This window comes from Taeniopygia guttata, chromosome 4A (genome assembly GCF_048771995.1).
Source record: "Taeniopygia guttata chromosome 4A, bTaeGut7.mat, whole genome shotgun sequence".
NCBI lineage: Eukaryota > Metazoa > Chordata > Aves > Passeriformes > Estrildidae > Taeniopygia > Taeniopygia guttata.
The window spans coordinates 12,294,028-12,318,224 of NC_133029.1; the positions used below are offsets into that span (position 1 = coordinate 12,294,028).

General features: G+C 37.7%; 1 protein-coding gene across 2 annotated transcripts in view; it reads right to left on the reverse strand.

Annotated features, from left to right (window-relative positions):
• The window catches only part of MTM1 (myotubularin 1), a 42,564-nt gene that overhangs the window by 10,038 nt on the left and 8,329 nt on the right, over positions 1-24,197 (reverse strand). For both annotated transcript variants that reach the window (XM_012573123.5, XM_030272679.4), the window contains exons 3-12: positions 22,071-22,142; positions 21,137-21,209; positions 19,562-19,656; positions 18,451-18,561; positions 17,465-17,566; positions 7,956-8,039; positions 6,660-6,809; positions 4,666-4,854; positions 1,414-1,599; positions 197-403 (exon numbers count right to left, since the gene is read on the reverse strand). In XM_012573123.5, the coding sequence (XP_012428577.1) occupies positions 197-403; positions 1,414-1,599; positions 4,666-4,854; positions 6,660-6,809; positions 7,956-8,039; positions 17,465-17,566; positions 18,451-18,561; positions 19,562-19,656; positions 21,137-21,209; positions 22,071-22,133 (1,260 nt within the window). In that variant the 5' untranslated portion in view covers positions 22,134-22,142. The remainder of the gene's footprint in view (positions 1-196; positions 404-1,413; positions 1,600-4,665; positions 4,855-6,659; positions 6,810-7,955; positions 8,040-17,464; positions 17,567-18,450; positions 18,562-19,561; positions 19,657-21,136; positions 21,210-22,070; positions 22,143-24,197) is intronic.

The window sequence follows — 24,197 nt, forward strand, 5'->3', positions numbered from 1 at the left end:
GAAAGAATAGCAAAAAAAGAATAATATCAAACAGGCCCGAACCTTAAAGTTCTGCTCAGTTTACCTGGAAATGTTTTAAATCTAAATTCAAAAATAATGAAAGGAATTATCAAACCCTGACGCAAAGTAAGCAGTTTAACACCGGAAGCTTTCTTTTCAGAAAGTTAATACTGCACAGTCTTTGCAATTATCTTACCGATGCAAATTTGTGTCCAAAGCTTAGCCACTCTTTCTGCACCAGAACTTCAAAGCCTTCGATGGTTCTGTAGTAGCTGTCCAGCATGAGCATGGCCAGGGAGGTGAGCTGAGCCGTGCGGTCCCAGCCGTCGCTGCAGTGAACCAGCACCGAGCTCCGGCCCGAGGACACCTTGTCTGCCACCTGAATGGCTCCTGTCAGAACGAGCTGGCCAGGAACAAACAACACAGCTTATTTCTGCTCAAATGATAACACTAAGTTGATTTCTTTGTATCTCAAATAATGCTGTTTCCATTAAAAGACCTGAAAAGAGCAGTGTAGTTAATTGGAAAAGAATTTTCTAGGAGATCAAGTGAACTTCTTGCATAAAAATAGAGAAACAGATTGGTTCCCTAATCCCTTAGTAAGATCACATTCATCTCACAGCAAATTCTTAAAAAATGGGGCAGAAAACAGTAACCTTGATAAGCCAAAGAACATAAGCTTCTTTTTCAAAGAAAGAGGAGATTTACTATAGGATATACTCTCTAAAAATTCAGTGTTATTTCATTTGACTCCTTTCTTTGAACTAAATGTCTGAATTATCTCAGTTGTTGGAAAAAGGAGCTTGCGCCCTTCTAATATACTTATTTTAAAATTATTAAATTAAGATGAAAATTTTATTAAGTAGGATTCACTACATAATACTTTAATTACTTTTGCACAGCTGTACTTGAGGCAAAAGATCCAAAGGTCAGCTAGTCACAACACTGGTGAATTACCAGCTAAACTATTTCATTTGTGCTACCAGACAAAAATGACAAAATTTACAAATAAATGTACAAGATTTATTTACAAAACCATAATTCACAAAAAAAGTCACATACACACAGACAGCTAAAGTATTTACTAATATCTCACAATGACAGTCATCTGCAGGCCTGTATTGCAAGAAACCAAAATAAATCAGTTCTCTTGCATGTAAAGCCAATCACACTAAGAATGCATTCTTCTACTGAAGACTCTTGAGGCATGCAACAAACATGCAATTTCACCTACTGTTGCTTAGTTATGAGTCTCATAACATACTCCAAGATTAGTTGGCAAATAAAGCCAACGCTCAGGGATGTTGTTTTTGTAGGCCAAGTAGTTTGATGTGTTCTAGGACTATTTCAAAGCTTGGCAAAGAAAGCAAGTATGATATGACAGATTTGGACAAACAATCAAGGAAAAGTTACCTTTATATGTTCTAACCAATGGGTTGATTCCAGACTTGACAACCAGTGTGATTCTTCCACATTAGGATAAACAATGTCCTTCAGCTTCTTCAAAGATTCCCTCATGACATGAATATTATGAATGTCCAAGAAGGAAAGTTCTGCATTGGGATATGCATCTTCACCTTCATATCCTCCCCCAGTTGCCTACAAACAAGAGATCTGAAATTAACTATAGTCATACATGCACTCTTTGCAACAGAGCAAGAAAGGAATGAATGTCATTAGACATGGAAATAGACAAAAGTGATAAAATGTTGGCAAAATAAATTTAAATTTAAGAGTTCAGTTAAGAATAAGATACCTTTAATTTAAAAACTATGTTCAAGAATCTTAGATTCTGTCTTTAAGAAGTAAATTAGCAACAACATTAAAGGTTATTTTAACTTTTCAAAAACTAAATTTTAGTGCTGAAGACTAAACACATATTTAGACTGTTAGGATATTAAAGAGCCACATAAGTAAAAAGTCTGTTCTGCTGCTGCTCTTTCAAAACATTTCACCATTGCCTCTACAGAGGATGTGCCTGGTCACAAAAGGAAGCAGAAAACCCACACATTTTAGGGTACAAAGCCAGCAACGAGATTTTCTAAAGATAAACATGAAATTGTTTGGGTTGGAAAAGACCTTTAAGATCATTGAGTCCAACCATTAATCCAGCAGTGCCAAGCCCACCACTAAACCGTACCACCAAGTGCCACATCTTTTAAATACTTCCAGGGACAGGGATTCAACCACTTCCCTGGACAGCCTTTCCACAAATAAAAATTTCCTGATATCCAATTTAAACCTCTCCTGGTGCAACTTGAGGCCATTTCCTCTTGCTACTTGGGAGAAGGGACCGAGCCCCACCTGGCTATAACCTCCTTCAGGCAGTAAAATAAAAAAAGTCATAAGGCCCCCCCTGAGCCTCCTTTTCTCCAGACTAAACATCACCAACTCCCTCAAGCTCAGAGTGCTGCAAAATTGCCGCATTTCCTGAAGACAGCAAAAACATGCCATAAATTTGGATAAATAAATTTTGCCTTTATATGCCATTGCAGCCACCAGCTACACATCAGACAAGAGCCTAAAGCACTGTGTAGCCTTTCCCCATGAGTGCCACCTACACTGCTGTACAGCAGCACTGTATCTCTGTTCTGTGCTCTCTCTTTACTCAGATGTAGGGTTATTATCAGAGCTGTCAGGCTCTGCAGTGAAAGAAGCAATGAGTGCATTTTTCTCTTTCCTTTGATTGTTATGAAGTCTTCTTGAGGAATGACTGTAATTTCAGCATCAGGGCTGCTGCAGCTCCTTACTGTCTTGACCTATGTACAAGGAACACAGCAGTGCATGAGTAGCACAGCCCGAGACTTTGCTTAAACAAAATGTTCATGGATGTTCACAAAATATTTTCAGTGCTGATCAACACTGATTTGCACTTTTTATGTCATTCTTCTTCAGACCCAGAAATGTACCCAATTGTGTCTACTGCTCTGATTGAGCATTTAATATTTAGATATATGAAGAGTTAATTAAAACATGTAAATATCCAGTTTGTCTATAAGATATTACCTTAAATTTTTCTGCAGTTCTTGGACAAACTCAATTTTTTATCCCATTTCTTTGAAAGATGTAACTGATAATCTCTCCACAAGGCAAACAGAAAGATGACATGTTTTGTTCACCCATAAAAATTTAGTGTGCAAAGGATAATGGGATTTCTACAGTCAAATGCAAACAATTGAGGCAGACCCTCAAAACACAAACCATCAGGTTAAAACAGCCCCTAGGACAGTCTCTGAAAGAATGTGTGCTATACACACATAGTAACAAAGCTTAACAAACTACTGTATCATAGAGAAGGCTGTACAGGTACAGGTACAAATACCTAACTTGCACAGAGCAAATTGCCAGTGTTATTGTCTCCCTTGACTTATTATTGTTATTCTAGAAAGCAACTTAACATTTGTTACACATAAACTTCTTAGATGCAACTAAGTTTTGCCATTTCATATTCCTTTCAACACAAACACTGAAGAGGACTCATTTCACTAAACTGGTGTTTGTTTCATTCCACAAAACTATGCGGAAGCTAGAATTCCTTCTCTCCAGATAAGCACACTTATCATTTCACTCAGGTCTCAAACCCTCTTGAGCTCAGCTCTCGTGCTCTTTGCTGTGCAGACACACACCTTCACTAGAAAGTCCTGAAGAGCATGTCCCCTTCATGTGTGTTTGAAGTTCCATGACTAAGGGACAGATCCCTGGGCGTGGCACATTATGACAAAAGCATTAAACTTATCTCCTTCACCACCACTCCCTGACCCACCAAATCCTGGTTTTTGCATATAAAGATGGAGCACATTCATGCCTATTGTGTTCCATGCCAAAATGAACACAGACACAGTATCTGAGCTTGCCTAAATAATCTAATCCTCAACAGAGCTGAAGAGAAAGAAGGAGAAAGAAATCCACAGGCATACCTTTTCTTCCTGAAAGGTTAGAGGAGATGATTTTTCAAGATCTCTTCCAGCCTGGGCTGGTGTACATGATTCTGATCCCACTTAGGTTTCAATCACAGATAACAAAGAAACAGTCACTTTACCCAGTGAAATAACTGTTTCTGTACTTACCACCTGCAAGCACCTGAGGAAGAACAACAGGTACCAAGGTATCCAAGATCATACCCATGCTATTCTTTAGACTGCAAGCACCCAAATGAACTTATTTATCACTTTCTCTTTATTTGCTGGATGCCAGGATAGGTCTGAAGTAGTCCATGTAATGGTTAGGAAGACCCAAATAAAGGATGCCTGTTAGTGGACTTGGCTTTATGAACACATCCTTTCTAGGACAGAATTTTCCTGGAGCATCTGGAGGTTGCACAGAGGTGGCCTATCATTCCAGCAGGGGACATGCTCTACAGACCAGCCTACAGCTACCTCCTAGTGCAGAGTGGAGTCATGCCCAACTTCAGTCCCATGCTAGATCTGTGCTTGGCTGAGAACAGACACAGTAAAGCATGTCTGGAAATCCACATATGGCCCTGAAACTCTGCTTAGGGACTTACTTTATACACTCATGTCCTTTCGTGGCCTTGAGGCTCAGTAGTTGATTTTGTAAATTTATCTATAATAAGATTACTACTATTCCCCAAAAACTCCTCACAGAAAACTTCAAAGTCTCCTCCTCATTCTCTTCAAAACTAAGACACTACAAGCATCTGTTTACCTTGTTTGCAACTGCATTGACATTGGGCCTTGCATCATAGATGGTCAGTTTGGAGATCTGCCCGTTGGCCTCCCTGATGATGTCAAGGTATCTTTCATCATCTTTATTCCTCTTGCCACTCATTCCAACCAGGGGCTGGCTGCAGCGCATGATTACGGCTTGGGTCTCCGGGTGAATCCACGAGAGAACCTGCTCACATGGCAAACACACAGCAGGGGAAACTCATTTTAGTAAAAAAATCATAACTTAAAGCTATATTCTTTAAAACACACAGTATGAATGAACACCTTTCTTTTTATTTCTTCAAAATACTATCCCTTGACATCTCAACCGCTTATAGTCTCATAAGATTTAATAATAATCTTCAAAAGAGCCGTCTTACATATTTAATGCTTACTGAAATCACACTTATTTATATAATCCAATGTATTTTAATATTTCCTACAAGTCATAGGTTACATAAATATCCTGAAAGTAAACTAGTAACAAACACAGCAATCTCTGCTGAAACTAAAAACAACTCAGGAGAATGAACTGATTGTAGAAATGGTGACTAAGATGCTCTAATTCTACAAGAACAACTTTTCCTTTTTTTTTTGGATAAGGAAGGGAAGTTGACCCTTCTTGCAGTATCTTGAATGTTTTCTCTTCTCTTGAAAGCACATTTTGTTCCTCAGCCCTCTTTACAAAGAGAAGGCACTGGAGCGAAGCACATGCTGTCTTTGTTGTTCTGAGCCAGAGAGGACTTGCCACAAAAGACAGTGAGCTGCCCAGGGAACAGATGCAGTGCCAGAGATTAAAGATAAGCAAGAAACCCAAGAAGCAGGCAAAAAATGCAATTTTCATTGTTGAAAAATATTAAGAAACGGTATTCTCACCCACTCCATAGGTTGTGGCCTACAGAGTAAAAGAAGATCAGAGTTAAAACAAAAAAAAACCCCAAAATCCAATCCTCAGAAAGTGTTTGTTCTTGAGGTGTGGATCAGAAACAAGATCCGCCAGGGGGGAAGGGGGGCAGGGAGTGAGGAAGAGTGGCTATTTCTTGACAAGAATGAAATTGCCATTTAAAATTATTATTTTAATAAAATTACTGTTACCAAGGAAATTACTCTCACTGTACAGGCATATCAAAAGGCCTGTCATGAATTTTGAGGTGACAGGGTTATTATGTTATTAGAACTGTATACACAGGCTATACATTACACATATGTATTCTATACACATTATATATTATATGTGTGTATATATAGTGAATTTATAATTATAGACCTAGTCTGTCAGTAAATGCCATATTTAATAAATATCTGTCATATTGAGCTGTGCATCTGTTTGAAACTGAGACTCAAGGCAGCCTTCCAATACTGTCTACAAATCCAGCACATCTTCCATGTTTGCCAAAGGGAATACCAGCTGAAACAAGTATTAGGATAGAAATTAGTATTTTCTATAGTGATGTAAAGAGCTGATACATAAAATCTCTTACCTCAAAGAATTTTCATTACTGAAACTCAATAAGTCAAATCGGTTTCTCTTATTCTACAGATTAAAAAGCCTAAGAATTCACTGAAGAGACTATGCACGAGGTCTTATTTTAGGACTGACCAGTGGAACTATGTTTAACTGCCATGTTGTTTGCTTGCAAGACAACATCTGTAATTACTTTTAATGGGCATTTAGCAATAGTAACCAGTGCATATGGCAGTAAGTCGCATTCCTCATCAAGGGAAACTGCAGTGTTGGCCACTGTTACTGGGCAAGTCGAGTTAAAACCAATGATGCTGTCATGGGTGACTGTTATGGTGGAAAAACAGAAGTGTGGTTTGTAACCAAGACATCAGTGTCGAGCAGTGAAAACCACCAGCCAATCAAAACTACTTTGCCACAACAATTTCCAAAAAAAAGCATCCTCTGCATTGTGTTTAGCAAGAAGTTGTCTGGATGCAACTTAAAAAACTAGCTACACTGTCAGGCAGGTTCCATCACCTAATACTCACCGGGATTCTATTTCGGGACCTAAAGGCAGCGACTTTCTTGAGATCATCGTCCGTTGCGTTGTACGGCACCACCAAGAGCGATGGGTACGTGTCACACAGCCCGTAATGCTCGTTAATGAAAGTCACTCGCCACCGCTCGTTAGGCAGCCCCTAAAGCATAGCATGAAGTTATTCAATGCATTTTTGGCTGAACAAGTAATAATCTGCTTCTGAATTTTACATGACATTATGGTACATGACAACAATTTAACTAAGTACTGTTTCAAAGCAATAGAAGCAAAAAAGATTACAAGACCGCACAAACCAGGTCATTGCAGATGGATTCACAGCCTTAAACAGCTGCAGAGCTATCTCATACCTTTATGCACACAATTCTAGCCTTATAGTAAGTCTCAAAACAATGACTGAAACTAGGAGATGTATTTCTAACTGTGGGTTTAAGGAAATAAAATTACCTTCTCTCCTTCCCTAAAGCTCTGCTTTTCCACCTTCCCTGGTGAAGAGAGACTGTGAAGGAGAAAGTCTCACGATAACCTTTCTTCCCTGTAGCCTGGTACTACCATCAGGTTAAAAGTAAGATTCAGGGTAACTTTCTTATAGAAAAATAACATCTCCTAGTTGCACTCTGACCAGTAAGCAGAATTTTTCCTGGAAATGCCTAAGTCCTCCACACATGCACAGTGGGGTTTGTGTGGGTGTTTGCATTTTACCTTTTTTGGGCCTTAGGCTTCTAAACCATGACCAAAAAAGCTACAGCTGGTAAAAAAATTAAGGAAGTTCTTATTGTTCGCAATTTAATTTTTTTTAATGTCATACTTTAATTACCTAACAGACGTTTAAAAATTGAATATCATCCTCTTTCATTGATATTTTTCCAAGATCACATAAAGAGCAAGGAAGAATACTGATAGATGTGCGTAATTTCTGTAAAGCAATGCTGTTTCTAAAACAAGCTGCTTTTTTTTCCCCCCACTTCATTTTGGGAAGAAGAACAAATCCAATCTATGTTAAGGACACTACAGTTACATATTTGGCACGTTCTCCCCACCTGTGCTCACTTAGCAGTGGCACACTGTAAGAGGCATCAATAACTTCCTTCAAAGAGCAAAGATTACCTTCCTGTGACAGTCTAGGTTTTTTTAAAAGCTCAAGTGTTTTATTTCTTTCCTTTACTTTTCTTCAAGTTGCAATTCCATCCTCTCCCAACAGCTGATAAGAGAAATGTACAAACAGCAATTCCTCTATGCAAGTTGGGAGATGTGAAAGCACCAGGCAATGGCAACTGTGATAACTCACCTGTCTCCTGTATTCAGACATTGGGTTGTACACCATCCACCCATTCTCAGAAAACTTTTCTTCATTTACAAAGGCAAAAAAAAGCTGTAAGATATAAAGAAGCTTATTATACCAAACTCTGACTGCAAATGGCAAATATGAGGGCTCATCATCAGTTACACCCTAATGCTCACTAAAAAATAGGGCAGACTTCTCCATGGCAGCCCCACTCTCTCCATCTCTACCTGGTATGTGAAAGACTATGAAACAAGGAGCAACAAGTAACAAAATATACAGATCTGGTAGTGAAAATAATGAAAATATGACAACTGTTACCAGGTAAGAAGGTAAGAACAAGAACAGAAATTATAAAAGTTAACTGGTTGGCTTTTTTCTTTTTCAGTGTCAGGAGATTGAAATGTTTTAGAATGGTTTATTTCCCATACTTCAAATTATCACTAAATAAACTAGTGTCTTCTCACCAAATCTCCAATAGGCACAGCCTCAATTACAACATACAACATTAGATGCTAAATTCAAAGTGGAAAAAGGTTTTAATTGCTATTCATTGACATTAGGAAGCAGCTGCCTTTCTGCATCCCCTTCCCAACTGATATTTACTAAGTAATATCCTAATTACTGTAAAACTCCATCAAAGTGAAAAAGTTGCCATTGAAAATGAAATTATTAGCTGCTTACATTATTTGCTTTTTACTTGCTTTGTTGCTTACTCTCACAATTCATTTATACAGCAGAGCAGCCTTACTGAGCATTCCAGCAAGTTCCTCATACCTTTTATCTTCCTTTTCCTTCCAACAAATTCCAAGTGGGCTGTATTACCTAACTAACCTCCTTCTCCTCCCTTGGTTTGTTTCTATAGTTTAGGATGAAAGTAAAAGTAATGTTTATGTTAAGAATCTTCCTCACTGAGAAAATCGATTTTGGTGGCCCAAAAACTCCTCAGATACCAAAAGCAGCATGAAAAAGTTGTTTCAAATTTAAAAAATAATAAAAAAAAAAAAACCAAAACCAAAACAAAAAAAAACCCAAAACACAAAGGCAAATAAAAAAAGAAAATACAAAAGAGAATGTGCTGACCTAACTGAGCAACAGCATACAGAACAGAAACACTCCAGAGCCCATCATAGCTCATCTGTAACAAACAGCTGAAAGTCCCCTAGCTATTAAAAAACCTTAAAAGGAGCAACTAAATGCTAAACTGAACACCCCACACATGGGAAACCAGTAAGCAAGAAAAAAACTTGAGGTCCAAGGTGTCGTGATTCCACCTACATAGGTCTAGAGAAAAGGGAATTCTTCAAACCTGCACCACCCCCAGCCCCGTGGAGGAGGCTTCTTAGGAAGGCTCTGGGCAATTCTGCTCAGCCCAATAAGTTACACTGCTTTAAACACTGAACAGCTCATATCAAAACACAAAACTGAATCCCCTTCAAAAGGAGAAGTTTTTTCCTCACATAGTTCAAGCAAATAAATATTTTTAAAGGACGTTACTGCTTACTCAAGATGCTTAATTTCACTAGTTTTACAAACTAGAATTTTAAATTAAATCATTACTTTAGAGAAAGTGCACTCATTGGCAAGTTTGCAGAAGTAAACAATGCATTCCCTGGTTTTATTTTCTGAATGCCTTTACCATTTTTAAAGAGGCAGACCTGCAGTGCAACATTACAAATTCTTTAAACTGCCATCAAGTGGTACAGAGGGAAGAGATGAAGAGGTAGACATCTACTCTATCAGAAAAAAAAAAAAAACCCATTCCAATAAAAGTAGATGCAAGTATCAGAAGTTATTTTAAAACCTGAAACAGGTTGTTTAATTGCAAACAAGGAATACAGCAAAACTGGAATATCACTATCTGAAGCAGCAGATGCAACTGATTTGCTGAACTATTAATAAACAGCTACACACAAGAACCATCCCCTCCTCCCAAAGGAATTTGCTATATCCCAAAGAGCAACTATGCTAAGAATTCACCAAGGACCCAGAGACAAAGGAGAATCTTAAATAGTAGGAAATAGAAATACTGGAATCCTAACAGGTCATTTAAAATATGTCTTGAAGGCAGGAATAGATCTTATACTTAAGTTCCTACTTACTGCAAGTTTCCTCATGAGAAAGTAAAAATTATCTATCTGAAGCCCTGGTAAGTAAAAGTCATGAGTTTATTACAGTGCAATGTGATAGCTGGTATATGGATCAGGTTTTTGCTGACAAAAATTTTAAAAAGTGTTGCTCCGAACTAAAAATAAATGGCAGCTATGCTGCTCATGTCACCCACAAAAAAATCCACAAGAAAGAGGGAAAAGTGCATTTTGTTTTCATCTTTTAAAAACCAGGGTAAAATTTATTATGCATGAGGGGAAGGATTGAATCCTTTCTGAAAGAACAATGTCCTACTATGTAGAGCATGATTCATTTGAAACACTTGGCTACAGCAGCTTCACCACATCTGCTACCAAAGCTTAGTCACACAGCCCTTAACTATTTAAGTGGACAATTATGCTTCATCAGTTTTGTTGATATTTCAGGTAGCAAAAATTCTTCCCATGTTGCTTAATAGAAAGAAATTCATTAGTAGACTAGATCAGCTAGCAAAAACCTGTAGTTTTAACAAATCACAGAACACTACAATGCAAAGGCATATGGAGCAAAATTTGGACTCAGATTTTTATGTGAATTCAGAGAAAATTCCTGCATTATACTAAACAAGAACAGTATTTAAAAATTATCTATCTCTAAAATCCTGAAGACTAAAAACTGTTTTTCTTCTGCAAGCATTGACTAAATTATAGAAAAAGGTTTACACACATACACATTTGCATGTGCACAATCGTGTACAGACTGCACAGTTAATCTGGCGAGTTCTGAAATTCTTGCTGTGCCAAAAGATTGAAGATCTGAATTCCATTCCCACCACCCCAATAGCTTCTCAGATAAGACTTGAAACACTGTGAAGACAGCCTGAGTTTTAGTCCAGCCTGACTGCTGGAGTCTGAAATACAGTAACATGCTCACCCACCTTAGGCCCACTACTCCCAACAAAATACACAACTATTGCTGTGTTATGCTGTCATTAAAACGGAGTAGGAGATACACAAATGCAACCCTCTACATACAATTATACTCAATTCATATAGGCCTATTTAATTTTTAACTACAGTTCACCTTACTTGACTGTAACAAGCAACCCAAACTTATAACTATTTTATTAGAATCATAAACTTAACATAAGATACATGCTTGGATACGGTTGCCTTTTCTGACCTGTGTCAGTACAAGCCTTATTTAGCACATGTTTGGACATTACTTATTTTTGTTTGAAACAAAATGTGATAATGAGCAATATGAAGTAATTTCTAATGGATAACATTTTTATTGTTGAATTGAGTATTTTGTTATTCTAATGCAACCAAATTGATAAATCACATTACAGTGAACAGGTCAAGGTGATAAATACATATTTAGATCCCAGAAGGGTTTGCTATAGCTCAGGTTAGCTTCATATCTACACTAATGACCCACATATTTCTACTTTTGTCCTGAATAATCCAAGATTACAGATTGAATGCAGTATGTTTGTATATTTATGTCTTGATTAACTCAATGCTGCTGAAGCTTTCACCTCATAGTGCACAAAATCTGAATGCAATTCTACAGAAGGAGAAATTGTGCTATTCACAATATAATGTGCATAGATTGTCTTTATCACCTGATGCAAAATTTGAGAGGTGCTATCTTTGTAAAATTAGATGGCTTAGCTTTTTGTGGATACAGGATCCCTCACATTGGATACACACACATTTGCATGTGGGGAGGGAAGCAGGGAGGTCTCAGCACCGAGCACAGAGCAGCTGGGTGGGTATTTATAGCCTTCAGATGCAGAGGGCAGCGCAAGGTCGGAGAGGAGAGACATGAGCAGCGCTCGGGATCGCCCGGCCCCGCAAGGCAGAACAGCCCTGCCAGCCTCTCGATGCACCGTTATTCACACAGGAAAGCCTTTCAAATACCACAATAATAAAAGGTTGGCCAGTTCTATGCCTTCTTCACACATCTTCACTTCAAATCTATGGTACCTCCCTCCTAGATCCTCCTCCCCAAACAATTTAGGTACTCAGTCTCCACACTGACCTCCACACACACAAAATTCCATTCCTTTCTCTCACTGTTAATCCTGCCTCTCCATCACAAAGCTCTTCTCTGCATCTCCTGCTGCACACAGTCTATCTTCCCAGGAATTATATCAACAGCAGCTTCATCAGATGTGTCCAGATTTGAGTGGAAATTAAAAAAAAAAACAAAAAACTTCAACATAAGAGATATTCAGATTCAGAAGAATATTGTAGTAAAATACAAGTGTGTTTCACAGTGGATTTTTTGAGATCAAGATTAGGTTTTTCAAAAGCAAGAAGGTATAATCAAAAAGCAGAACTATGGTTTTGCACAGGTGCACCTGAGAAAACTCTGGAGTAATTTGGTTGGATACCAAGGACAAACAGCAGCACAAGTTTCAGGCAGACTACCTGCTCAACACATCAGTGTTTCAGGCAGCAAGCCTGAGCTGGCATCCCTCCTCTCAGCACTGAGACTGGCTTGCTGAAAGCTACTTAAATAAAACACAGATTTCCCTCAGGTTATACTGATTATTTATCTCACATCTTAAGTTCAAGGTAGGATAATCTGCAGTCACTTCCAATGCACTGATCATGTCTGTTCTAAGTTGATGGATATTAATACTACATGTCTGATGGAAGCCCATCAACTCTGATTAGTCTATCAAGTAATTAAAAATAAGTTTCAAATTCTTTTCAGCTACCATGGGAAACAGAAGAAATCAAAGAAAACATTAAACAAGTAAGGAATCACCACTCAGAACACTTTTTGGGTGCAAACTTTGTGACTTCTCAGTACCTATAGTTGGCAAAACCAAGCAAGACTCACCATGCATCAGCTAAGATTTTTTCCAAAATCAAATTAAAGCCCCTGCACAAAATGGAAGTAGGGATTTTGCTGAAGATCCACGGTCTAAAAGCAGATGACTACTGCTTCACTTGAACCAGAAGGCTACTACACTTAAAAAAAAAATCTTTCAAATCATCACATTTTTGGTAAGCTACTTTTTATGCTTCACTGTGCAAATAATAGTTTACTTCCTTGCAGGTGTTAACCAACAATTTCAATAGGCTCTATTTTTAAGCCTCCTACAGACAGAGTGTCTTTAACATTCAATTTCTCCTTCCCATTTAGTTCACAAAAATAATATGTAATACACTGGTTGCTCAAAACACAACATAGCTCTGTGAGGTAAAAGAGAAAGCATCTGCAATTTGACAATTACAGTTCAGTAAGTAGTCTATTTACATTACATGTAAATATAAAAATATCAATATAAACACAATAGCTACATATTTACTCTTTATGGAATCACAGCACATGAATACATAATGTAGACACAATCCGTGAAATATTTGACCAATCTATGCATTGCAAAAGAAGAAAGCAGCAAAACTAGAATAAGAAGGTACCACACACCTGTCAAGCGAATCAGTGGCATTTTCTAACTCATTGATGTATGCTTTTTACATATAATAAATTACTAAGTTTTTACTCACTGTAAAGGCTGACCATATATTTAAAAATAAATATACTGTTATCCTTGCCACTATTAATGGCATTTAGTATGCCATTACTACAACCTAACCAGTTACATCTTACCAGTTGATCTAAAAACTAAGGTCAGACATTGTAGTGTTGGCATAACTTTGTGAACACGGTCACCTCACACCACTGCTGCTCTGGCTCTGATGTGTCATGGGGAACAAAGCCTCAAGCCAAGGGTCTCTTTGCAAATTCAGGTGCTCTGTCAGACACGTGCCTTTGCCAGCCTTGCTCCATCTGAAGTCATCTCTGCAGAGCCAGCAGCAACACTGGCATGAGCCAACCCTCAGACATTTTAAATGGCCAGGATCAGCAGTGACATCAGGAGCAGTTCCAGTCAGCCAGCACAGCCACCAGAGTCTCATCAAAAGGGGCATTCCCACAGACCTACTGGGGTTAGGAATAAATACAGACTGGGCAGATTCCATGGTGCTGAACAATCATATAAAAATGATGATGTGTACTTTCATGGTAGTATCAGGAAGTGAAGAAGCTGCTATGTAGAAACTAAACTACAGAGACCAAATATATCTCATCTTTCGTGGTGTACTAAAACATCTCATCGCAGGGAGGGGGTTTGGCTGTTTTGGTTTTATTTTTTCAAACATTAAAAAAAAAGCAAATACTTTCAGCAACAATTTCAATTAGCACAAGTTTGCAAATGCAACAGATGATTTAGCAATAGCAGCTGCTTGCTCCCCATCAAATAATGCTGTCAGTCAGATGAGCTGTCAGATTTTACTTTATGTTACTGATTCAAGGGTATCTGAACCCAACCTATGCTCAAACTGGAGACAACAAGAATTAGCTTCTGCAAGTAAGCACCAAGGACAATCCTGAGGCACAGAGAACAGCTGTGAACAGGCCTGTGATTTATTATAGGCTCTCAAACACTGCTCTTGGGATGGTGATGGAGACAAATCCTGAAAATAATAAGTATACTCCACTCAGAACATTTTTTGGGTTTTATTTACCATCCATTTGTATGAGAATGGAACAGCATGAAGAAAACAGAAGCAAGGCATCTCTACCAGTTCCTGTTCAGGATCAACTCTTAGGACATAGTTTGACTACAGCTGAAAATCAATCACATAAAAATCTGATACAAAATATAAAAATACAGATAAAAACCAGGACAGTAAAGCATTAGAACTTTATTATCCTGATGGTATCATATTTCTACTGCAAAGCTGTACAAGCATCAGTGCTGCTGAACCAGCTAAACATCAAGGATGCAGTTCATAAGATGGTCTAAACTAAACTAGCATTTAATCATTGCTAAAAACAGGACATCCCTCTCTTTTCTCTCCTGCCTTCTACCTGCTTCACTCACATATCCACTGGTTCTGATGCATACCGATTTCAAACCAGGTCTCCCCAAATTATTCAAAGCAGCACAGGACTAACCAGAGTATTTTGTGCTGGGTGAGTGAGTTATGCTGGCTTAGTGATTATACAAATATCAGTTTGGTATTAGAAGAATAATCAACCACAACTGAAAGGTAGAGAGGAGATCAGAGAAGAACAAGAGCTCAGCATTTGAGTATCAGAGGGCTTCCATCTCCACTCAGCCGTCAAGAGGAACTACATTCTTTGTAGAACACCTCCCTGAGTGAGCTGGCTACACAGCCAGAGTGTTAGAGAGCACTCCAAGGGGAAGGCAGCATGCACAGTCCCAACACACTGCCACATTCACACAGGGAAACCTTGATCTAAACCAGCCACTGAAAGGAGCAGTGCCATCATCCTCCTCATTCACATCCACCCAGAGATGCTTTGACCCCACTCTCACTTTGGACTAACAAGACAGGAAATAACTCAGAGTAAAGCTTTTATTTTTATTTCCTTGTTAACTTGAGTTCCTTTCAGTTCCCTGTCTGGTTCATCATCCAGCCTCAAGCTCATGCAGCAAAAAGCAAGACAGGAATGGAAAACTAGACAGAAACACTCACCTTCGGCAGGATCACTTTAAACTGCTTGCCAAAATACAATGAAAGCACACCAAAAAAATCAAATACTTGCTTAGCTCATGTTAAAGTTAAGGGCTCATCTACACTGACTTTAGAAAATACAGACAGCTGCAACTTCAGATGGAACACAGGCTCACTTTAATTCCCTCCAAAGTAATCCTGATTTCTAACAGCCATACCCCACTTCTTCAGACATAGTTATGAGACAAAATACAGCCACTCTCCCTCCACATTATCACTATCCCCCCAACTTCTGTGCACTCCTGAATCCAAGGGCCAAATTACTACTGCCTCAACCAAGAATTTTGTTATTTAGCTTAACTTCTGTTGCCAAGTGGCCTTCACATGGGCCATATAACAATGAGCTTTATTAGGTGCAACAGGTCCAGCAAATAAAGCAGGAAGTGGACAACTCCACACATTACTCACTGCCATCACTAGACACCATCTCTGGGTCTTTTTGGATGATGAACCTAATACAAGTCCACATCTCATTACCAAGGTATTCACACCCCATAGTTGGATTATCCCACAAGACACTGAAGTCAGCTACAACTTGATTTGGCCATATTCACTACATACAATCCTCAAAAAAAAAAAAATCTTCATCATGATAATGTGGATGAGATTGCATGGGCATGATGGAATCTACAATATAGCAAATATTCAACAACACACTTGACTGTGCCCTGGATACCCTCTAGCAACAGAAGCCCATGATGCCTAGAAGACACTTTTGACCTGAAACTCTCCATAACTTGGTATTTCTACATACAGGTTCTTCTTTTCCATCATACATTAATGGTTGACATATGCTGTCATCCTTTCAATCATTCTCTATTTTAAAATGGATAAAATGACAACAGAAGAATGAGATATACCACTTCTTTAACAACTATGTTATTTGTGATTACAACTCCTCATACCTACCCAAATATAAAAACCTATTTCTGAAAGCCTATTTGTTAACAGTACAAAATATTCTAAGCAAAAGCATTTATTTTCTCTTATGCTTTCACTCCACAGTTTGTATATAGAATGAAAATTTCCACAGAAAAGTTTTAAAGAATTAAATGTTTATAAAATCCTCTCCATTGACTGACACATATATTCCTGGAAAGAAGTAAGATTCTTGCTGCAGCCTTGTATACTCAACAATTATTTGAAGAAAGTTCTTAAAATTCAGAGCAGAAGCTCCCAACACTTTGTGAACAGTGCTCTTATACAATTATCTCAAAGCACACCAATAAAGTGTAAATAGAATATTACAATGGACTAAATAAAGCATTTACTAAAGAGATGTCAAATGACTCACAATAAGGATAGTGCACAGGTTCCAAAAAAAGGAAAATAGTGATTAGCTTGTATCATTGCTGCTCAATTCCTTCCATAAGGCACTTTTTAACCTGAAATAAATCTGTGCAAATTCATAAATGCATTCCTATTATATTTTTCATTTGTTCCATCAATAAAACAAGCGTTATCTTACCATATCTTCTTCTCCTGAAGTGAAACACTTGGTGATTTATACTTATGATTGCCTTGGAGACTGCTTGATTAATTAATGTTTCAAGAAATCAAGTAAGGTATGTATTCCCTATACTCCCATATTAGGGAGGATAACTTGCAGTTTCTAAGCAATGAAATGTATGGAGCAGAGGTGCTCAGTAGTGTATCTGGAGTACATCCATAATTTTACAAAATATATAGATTTAAGTGTTGAAAATATACAAAATAAAAGCTGCTGTTTAGTTTATGCTGACACCAGATTCTGTGGTTAAACTTTTAAGCAGCCATGACGTAGCCATTACTAGGTCAAATAAGTAGTTAACTGGTAAGAGCTCTGCATTAATACAACTCAGCAACAGAAATGATGTAACTTACCAAGTTATGTGACTGGGGAAAAGCATATTTTGTGAGGACTTCAAATATATCTCTTCTACTGTGCCCTTCTTGTTTTAATGCAAACCGTAAATTCCTCATATCCTAAAACAAAGCCATTATCTGTTAGGTGAAAGAAAGCTGTAAGATGCTTCTCTCTGTACAAGTGCTATATTATACACTAAACATGATTTAGAATGTACTTGTGACACACCTCAAACCCTTGTGAATGTTCAGTTTCATTTCTTATCCCATAAAATAGAATAGAGTGTAAGAATTGTACAAATACAGCAGTGCCACACTCTGTGTACTGCAAACAGCCCTTTGGCATGAAGCCATCAGAAATGGCTCTATTTGATTCACTAAAAAGCCTCACAAGCTATTGAAAGTTTGCAGGATGGGAATTTGTTTTTGAAAGAAAGATTTGCCAATAAGCTGTGTAGAATACATTGTTCCTATGTTCTCATCACTGGTGTCAAAAATAAGCAATCTGTGCATTAACTGCTAAGTAATCAAATGGGCATATACTCAATGAATCTAGCAAAGGACCCCGAGTTATCCACTGGGAACTCCCCATGACCACAGTTTTCCATGGTGACAATTTTTTGTAAGACTACAGATATTTTTTACATAAACTTTTCACTGGCTTTATAGTTTACAAAGACCTTGTTTCAGATGCTCTTCAAAGATATCAGAATTATTAAAAATATTCCTTTTAGAACAAAGTGGTGCAGGAATAATGCTGTAAAATACAACTGATGTGCAAAACCTTCTCAGTTACTGATTTGGAAAGCAAGACCAAACCCTCTCCTTGCATGCAGGGAGGACAGTTAAAACAGCCCTTTATAGAAAAGGTATTTCCCTGTCCAGTTTCATAAAGCTCTTTTTAAATTCATCCACAAGTAATTTTCCCTTCCTATAAACAGGTAATCAGTGAGAAAAAAAACCCTCTAGATTTCATTTCCTACTAAATTATTAGAAAGTCTTACTTTACAGGTTATATCTAATCCATAAGAATTCTCTCCTCTGCTTGAAGCTCCTCCCATTTTTTCAATCCTTGAAATTACACCCAATGGAACATTCAATATCACAACTGGATCCTGCAAGAAAAGTTTGAGTAAGGAAAAGATTAATATGAAAAGAAGACTCAAGCAAAATGTTCTTATACATTCCAGAACAGAAAGCAGACATGAAATACATACAGGAAACAAAAGCATGTTTCTGCCTTTGAGTCTCCTCTCCCAGCATGTTATGAAGTTTGTACAGTCACTCTACAGCCTTAAGCATCATCCAGTTTAACATGCTACAAAAATATTTCATGCTTTGTTCAGTATACACTCTAAGAGATGCCTTCTGCTACATACTGGTTGCCCCTGCTTGCTAATACTGCTTTATTGATATACAGCATAAAGCAGAACTAAATGAAAGAAGACATTAATAGTACAGTTAGCTACAGCTAGAAAGGCCTCAGTTCAATAGTCCCAAATCCTTCTTTAAAAAAAAAAAAACAACAACATATTAGGAAAGAGATCACAAGCACATTTTACTCTCTTCCATGTCACTGCTTATCAAACACATTACCACCCACCCGTATAAGGTTCTACTGATCACAGTATTTTTCTTTTCTAACAGCAAGGACTATCAAAGTCTTGGTTTACTGACAGCCATTTTAAGAACTATTGCACATCATTAGTTACTGCCCTTGATCTATCACAGATTAAAGTGTAAAGGGAACAGCTACCAAAAAAGCTCTGACAGACAAAAGATAAAGGTATCAGTTCAGTGTAAGTGATTAACTGCAATTTTACCAGGCAAAAATCCCACTTTTACAACACAATAATTTTAAGGAACTTATATTTTAATACAGATCTCAGTGGCACAATGGCAATTACTATTTAGTCATTACAGAATTAAGATATGGTTATTACAAACATTACGGACCATTTCAAGCAAAAAGCCTCCTATGCAGTCCCAAAATCATATGTGTGTTGAAACTAAAACAAATGAACTGGTCACAAAATAAATCAAAGGCAGTGGGGGTGAACGGAAGGGAGTTTAAAGCCAACTCATCCCATGAAGTAATTGTGGCATATTACTCACATTTTCCACACTTCTTAGGTACAGCCTGTAGTTCGTGATGTACACTCTTCCTTTAACAGGGCCATTAAATGGACACATATAAATAACATCCTTGTCTGTAAGAAATGTGGTACTTCTTTAAAGATTGTGAAAACAAAATGAGAGCTGAGGACAGTATTACTTAAATAGCAGAAAATAAAACAAGAGCTGTACTCAGGTGAATTAATTTAGAAAGTAATACATCTGAGTTTTATCTACTTGAATTATTAAGAAAATGTGAAAGACTCATATACTAAACTTGTCCAAATTAACTGCACAGATTTCAGTAGCCTTCCCTAGTTATATTTGTGTTTTCGTTCTCAGCACTACACAGGAGAGGGGAGGACATAGAACAGGGACTACTGTTATTACTGTACTGCAGTCTATTCACCATCCCAGAACAAATACATTGTTGATACTATTACACCATTCTGTAAACAATTCTCTACTGAAGTAGTAATTCAAGTTGAAGAGTGTTTAGGGAACTGACCATGCGGCAGAGAAACATATTTCAATTTGAAGCAATCAAAAAGAGTAGGGCCATCAGTAGTGTTTCAGAAAGGACAGTAACAGAACAAATACTAACTGTATTTATATATATATATATATATTTATAATACCACTGAAAAATACTTAAGTGAAGCAATGCAAGCAGAATCACAGAATTAAGACTGGAAAAGGTATCTAAAGATTATTGAGTCCAACCATGACATTAAAGACTTCCATTTATTTCTTCCTGTCCACTCATTTCTTTAGCCCAATCTACTTATCTGTCTCTCACAAAAAGTGCCCTATTCCAGTGCAGTGCCCCAAAGCACGGACAATTTCCATAAGGTTCACATCACACATCCATCTTAGTCCCACACCCTCTCCCTCACACCTTCTTCATTAAAAACAAAACTACTTCCTCTGAATCATCACTTTGTTTTCAACTAGGCCAATCTTGTTTACAAAACCACCCAACATCTGGGCATAGGGGAGGAGAAGCTGCACAGGTAAAAGACAGACTCCAACAGAGACTTCCCTTTCAGGAAGAGCCTCCATCAAGAAATAAAACTACACAGTGCATTAATGTCCCTCATGCTACAGCATTTGTGTATGTAAAAGCCAACGAACAGAGAAGCCCTGTTCATGACCTCTTGTGTCAAGGAAGCATAAGTTGGTATTCTGGGAACTCACATTTAGGCTTAAATTCCACACCACTCTACAAGGTATTAAGGCATAGTGGGTGGAACAGAATTCTCTTGACTTCAGAAAGCTTGGAGGAGCTCTCATCACTCAACATGTGCTGTTTTATCTGTAGATGCAATAAGGACACAACTTGCAATTTCTTTCTATGCGGAGATCTGGCATGTGTAGAAACCAGTATTTTAAACACTTAAAAGTTATTTGTGATAAGTGACAAAATGAATCTTTCACAATTTCTTTGAAAAACTCATGACATTTCAGCATGGCTTACCTTTGCCCCCGGCCCTAACTACACAACAATTCAGTAAGATACAAGTGTCTGCCAGACTGCTGAACATTAATGCATCAGGCACTTATTGAGCTTCATACCTGTAACCCTGGTCTCTCCTGGTAGACGAGGTATTTCTTCATTTTGTTCCCAATTAGTTCCATCTTTTAGAGTCTAAAGAAGAGAAACACAACAGCACATCACAGTTTATTTACAATTTCAAGTTCCAGATTAAAAATAAAAACAACCAAACTTAAAGGTAATTCCTGCATAGGAAAGAACAGTAGGAATTCAGAGACTGAACCAAAACAGGAACACACACCACCAGCTTACAATGCAACTATGAAACGTTTAAAGGTTGAACAGATCTGAAACACAAGCAGGTTTTAATCCTTCTCCTAAAAGAATAGTCAGTTATTTGTATTAAATTGGAATTAAACCTCTATACTCGAAGTTCTCTGGAAGTTGTGTGCATTTATTTTTCCAAGTACATTGGGCTTGGAAGAACAAATCAACTGCAATTACTTAAAGCAATGTACTTGCAACTATCACACACAATTTACTGTTTTCTTGAACCTTGGTTACATTTTCTTCAGCTGCACAGAATTAGAAAGCAGAGGGATATGACATTAGATTGTTTCAATATATTTTTCACTCTAGATGAACATCTTAAAAATGAGCCAGACAAACATAGCAAGGTATAACTTAGCAATTGCAATTCAGAATCAGAGGCAACAAAGTGCCAAACATTTTCAAGAATGTCACAGAATATTTTAAGGTAGAAAGCAAGGGTAAGAGTAAATTAGAACTGATTTTAAGGAACCTCTCATTAGCTATGATACCAAATATTTTGCCCATCCACTCCAAGAGATATTTAAATAATCTCAGTTAATTGCATTAGAATTTTAGCAATAAAAGTAAGTATATACATTCAAGAAGCCATTTAAATACTTATTTTTCTAACCAAATATGCAAGACAATGCTCTCTGGAAACTCTGATGTAGAAAACCAGAACATGAAAAAAGTTACACTTACTTGTTTACTTGAGGAGTTCTCCAAGGAGTTTGAATTATATTTAGGTGTTGATGATGAGGCCATGCCGGGTATCTGACAAGTAAACACAAATTGAAGAATTAAACTACCTCCTGAGCTACAAGACTATTTCCAGGAGAGATTTTAGACTTTTGAGGTCCACAGGTAGACATCAAGAACTTAAAAGAATGTTTTGCAAGCTACTAGTAATTCAAAAGATTACACAATCCCTTGTAATTGAAGGTTACCATTCAAAAACATCCAAATCTTACAAGAAATTCATTACTAGCTTTGCAATTGGGTCTTATTATAAGGAATTTTCTGACTCAAGCTCTCCAATGGAATTCAGATGTTGGAATAAAAGTATTGGTTCAGTAAACAGACATTAGAGTGCTTGTTTTAAGTCACTGTACACACATATTATGAAATGCTACCTACTTGGAGTATTATTGCACAGCTCTTGAAGTCACAAGCATGTCAATACACTCATGTGGTTCAAGTTTAAAAAACACAAGAAAATGAAGGGCTTCCACAGTACTTCTCTGTTTAAAAACAATCCCCCATTTCCTAACTGAAGCATTAGTACACCAAAAGAATGAATGTCCAGCCTTCTGGTCTGAACAATCTTCACATGTAGAAAGGAAAAGGATGTTCTTTATTTTTTAAATGGCAGTAATTAAAGACACAATCTTGTGTGGCAGAGGATTCATCATCTTAATTTCCCAACACGGCACAAGGGAATTTTAGAACTAACACTGGGGAAACACTTCCCTTTCACTACTCACACACCCTTCATCAACCAATCTGACATCACACAGCAGCCTTGAAGAGATACTGTTTGTTTGTTTGGGGGGGAGGAAAGATGATTACAGGCTACACAGTCTTTGTTTCTATCGCACAAATTTGTTGTCTTTAAAAAACACTGTCTCTCCCCTCTCAACACTGGAAAGTTTGGCCAGATCTCTGCACCATGAAAGCCAGCCCATGCTCCTGTGTCACAGGAGGGCTGCCAGTGACACTGCAATAGTTCTGTGACAGCAATACATTAAACTGCAAGAGGAAAAGTGCTCAGACATCACTTTAACATTACACAAATGTGTCTGCGCAGGAATGAAATGGAAAACCAAATCCTGAAGTTCTACAGGGTTATTGCCCAAATCCTTCATCTCTCATTAAGAACACAGGAAACTTGATATTGTGTTTAAAACTGCAATATTCAGTGATACAGTTTATCAATAAAAAAAAATCACATCTCTCCACAAAAAACAAACAAACAAACAAAAAAAAATTAAAAAGGAACACACAGTCAGCTGAAGAAATGAAGGCAAGAAAAAGCTTTGAATGCCACAGAGCCTGTGTGACCCTGCACACAGAGGTTACTGCCTCCCTTCTGGGTGTCCAGCTATCTTAACTTTCTCCAAACACTGAAACTGGGGCCCTGAACTACTTTTAGTGCAATGTCAACAATTTCAATGAAAAGCTATTTAGCAATCAAAATTAAATCATTATCCTTTCAAACTACCCTACACAGAAATACTGTTGCAACACTGGAGTCTAATATTTTGACCATAGAGTATTAAGAGAAGACATTTTCACAGCTTTTCCTTCCTTGCAATATCTTACATACTTTAAACTAAAGGTAGATTCACTGTTGCTATATTGCTGTGCCAGCTTGTCAACATCCAATACTTGCTCAGGCAAGATTCTTCAATTTATAAAAGTTTAAGATTTTATAAAGGTAAAAGGCATATTTACTCAGAAGATTGTTTTAAAAAAATTCTATATTAAGTGTCCTTTTTGCATATTTTAAATGAGAATACCAGGTGAGACAGACACAGCAGCCAGTTTTTCTATGTCAGCAGAGACTCAGTAACAGCAGCTTTCAACTGGAGCTCACATAAATTTAAATTAAGACTGTACCAACCACAAGAGACAAGTGAGCACAAACAAGCCCGAGAAAAGTGACTTTTAAAGGATGTGACAACCCTGAATAGATCTGCACTGCAAAATGGAAATTCTGACTGCAGCAGGTACCAGCACACCCAAGCTGACTGTTTATCTGGCAACCACAGCCACTCCAGCAGCGAAGCCACAGGGAGAGCTCAGCAGAGGCCACAGGAGCCCAGCCAG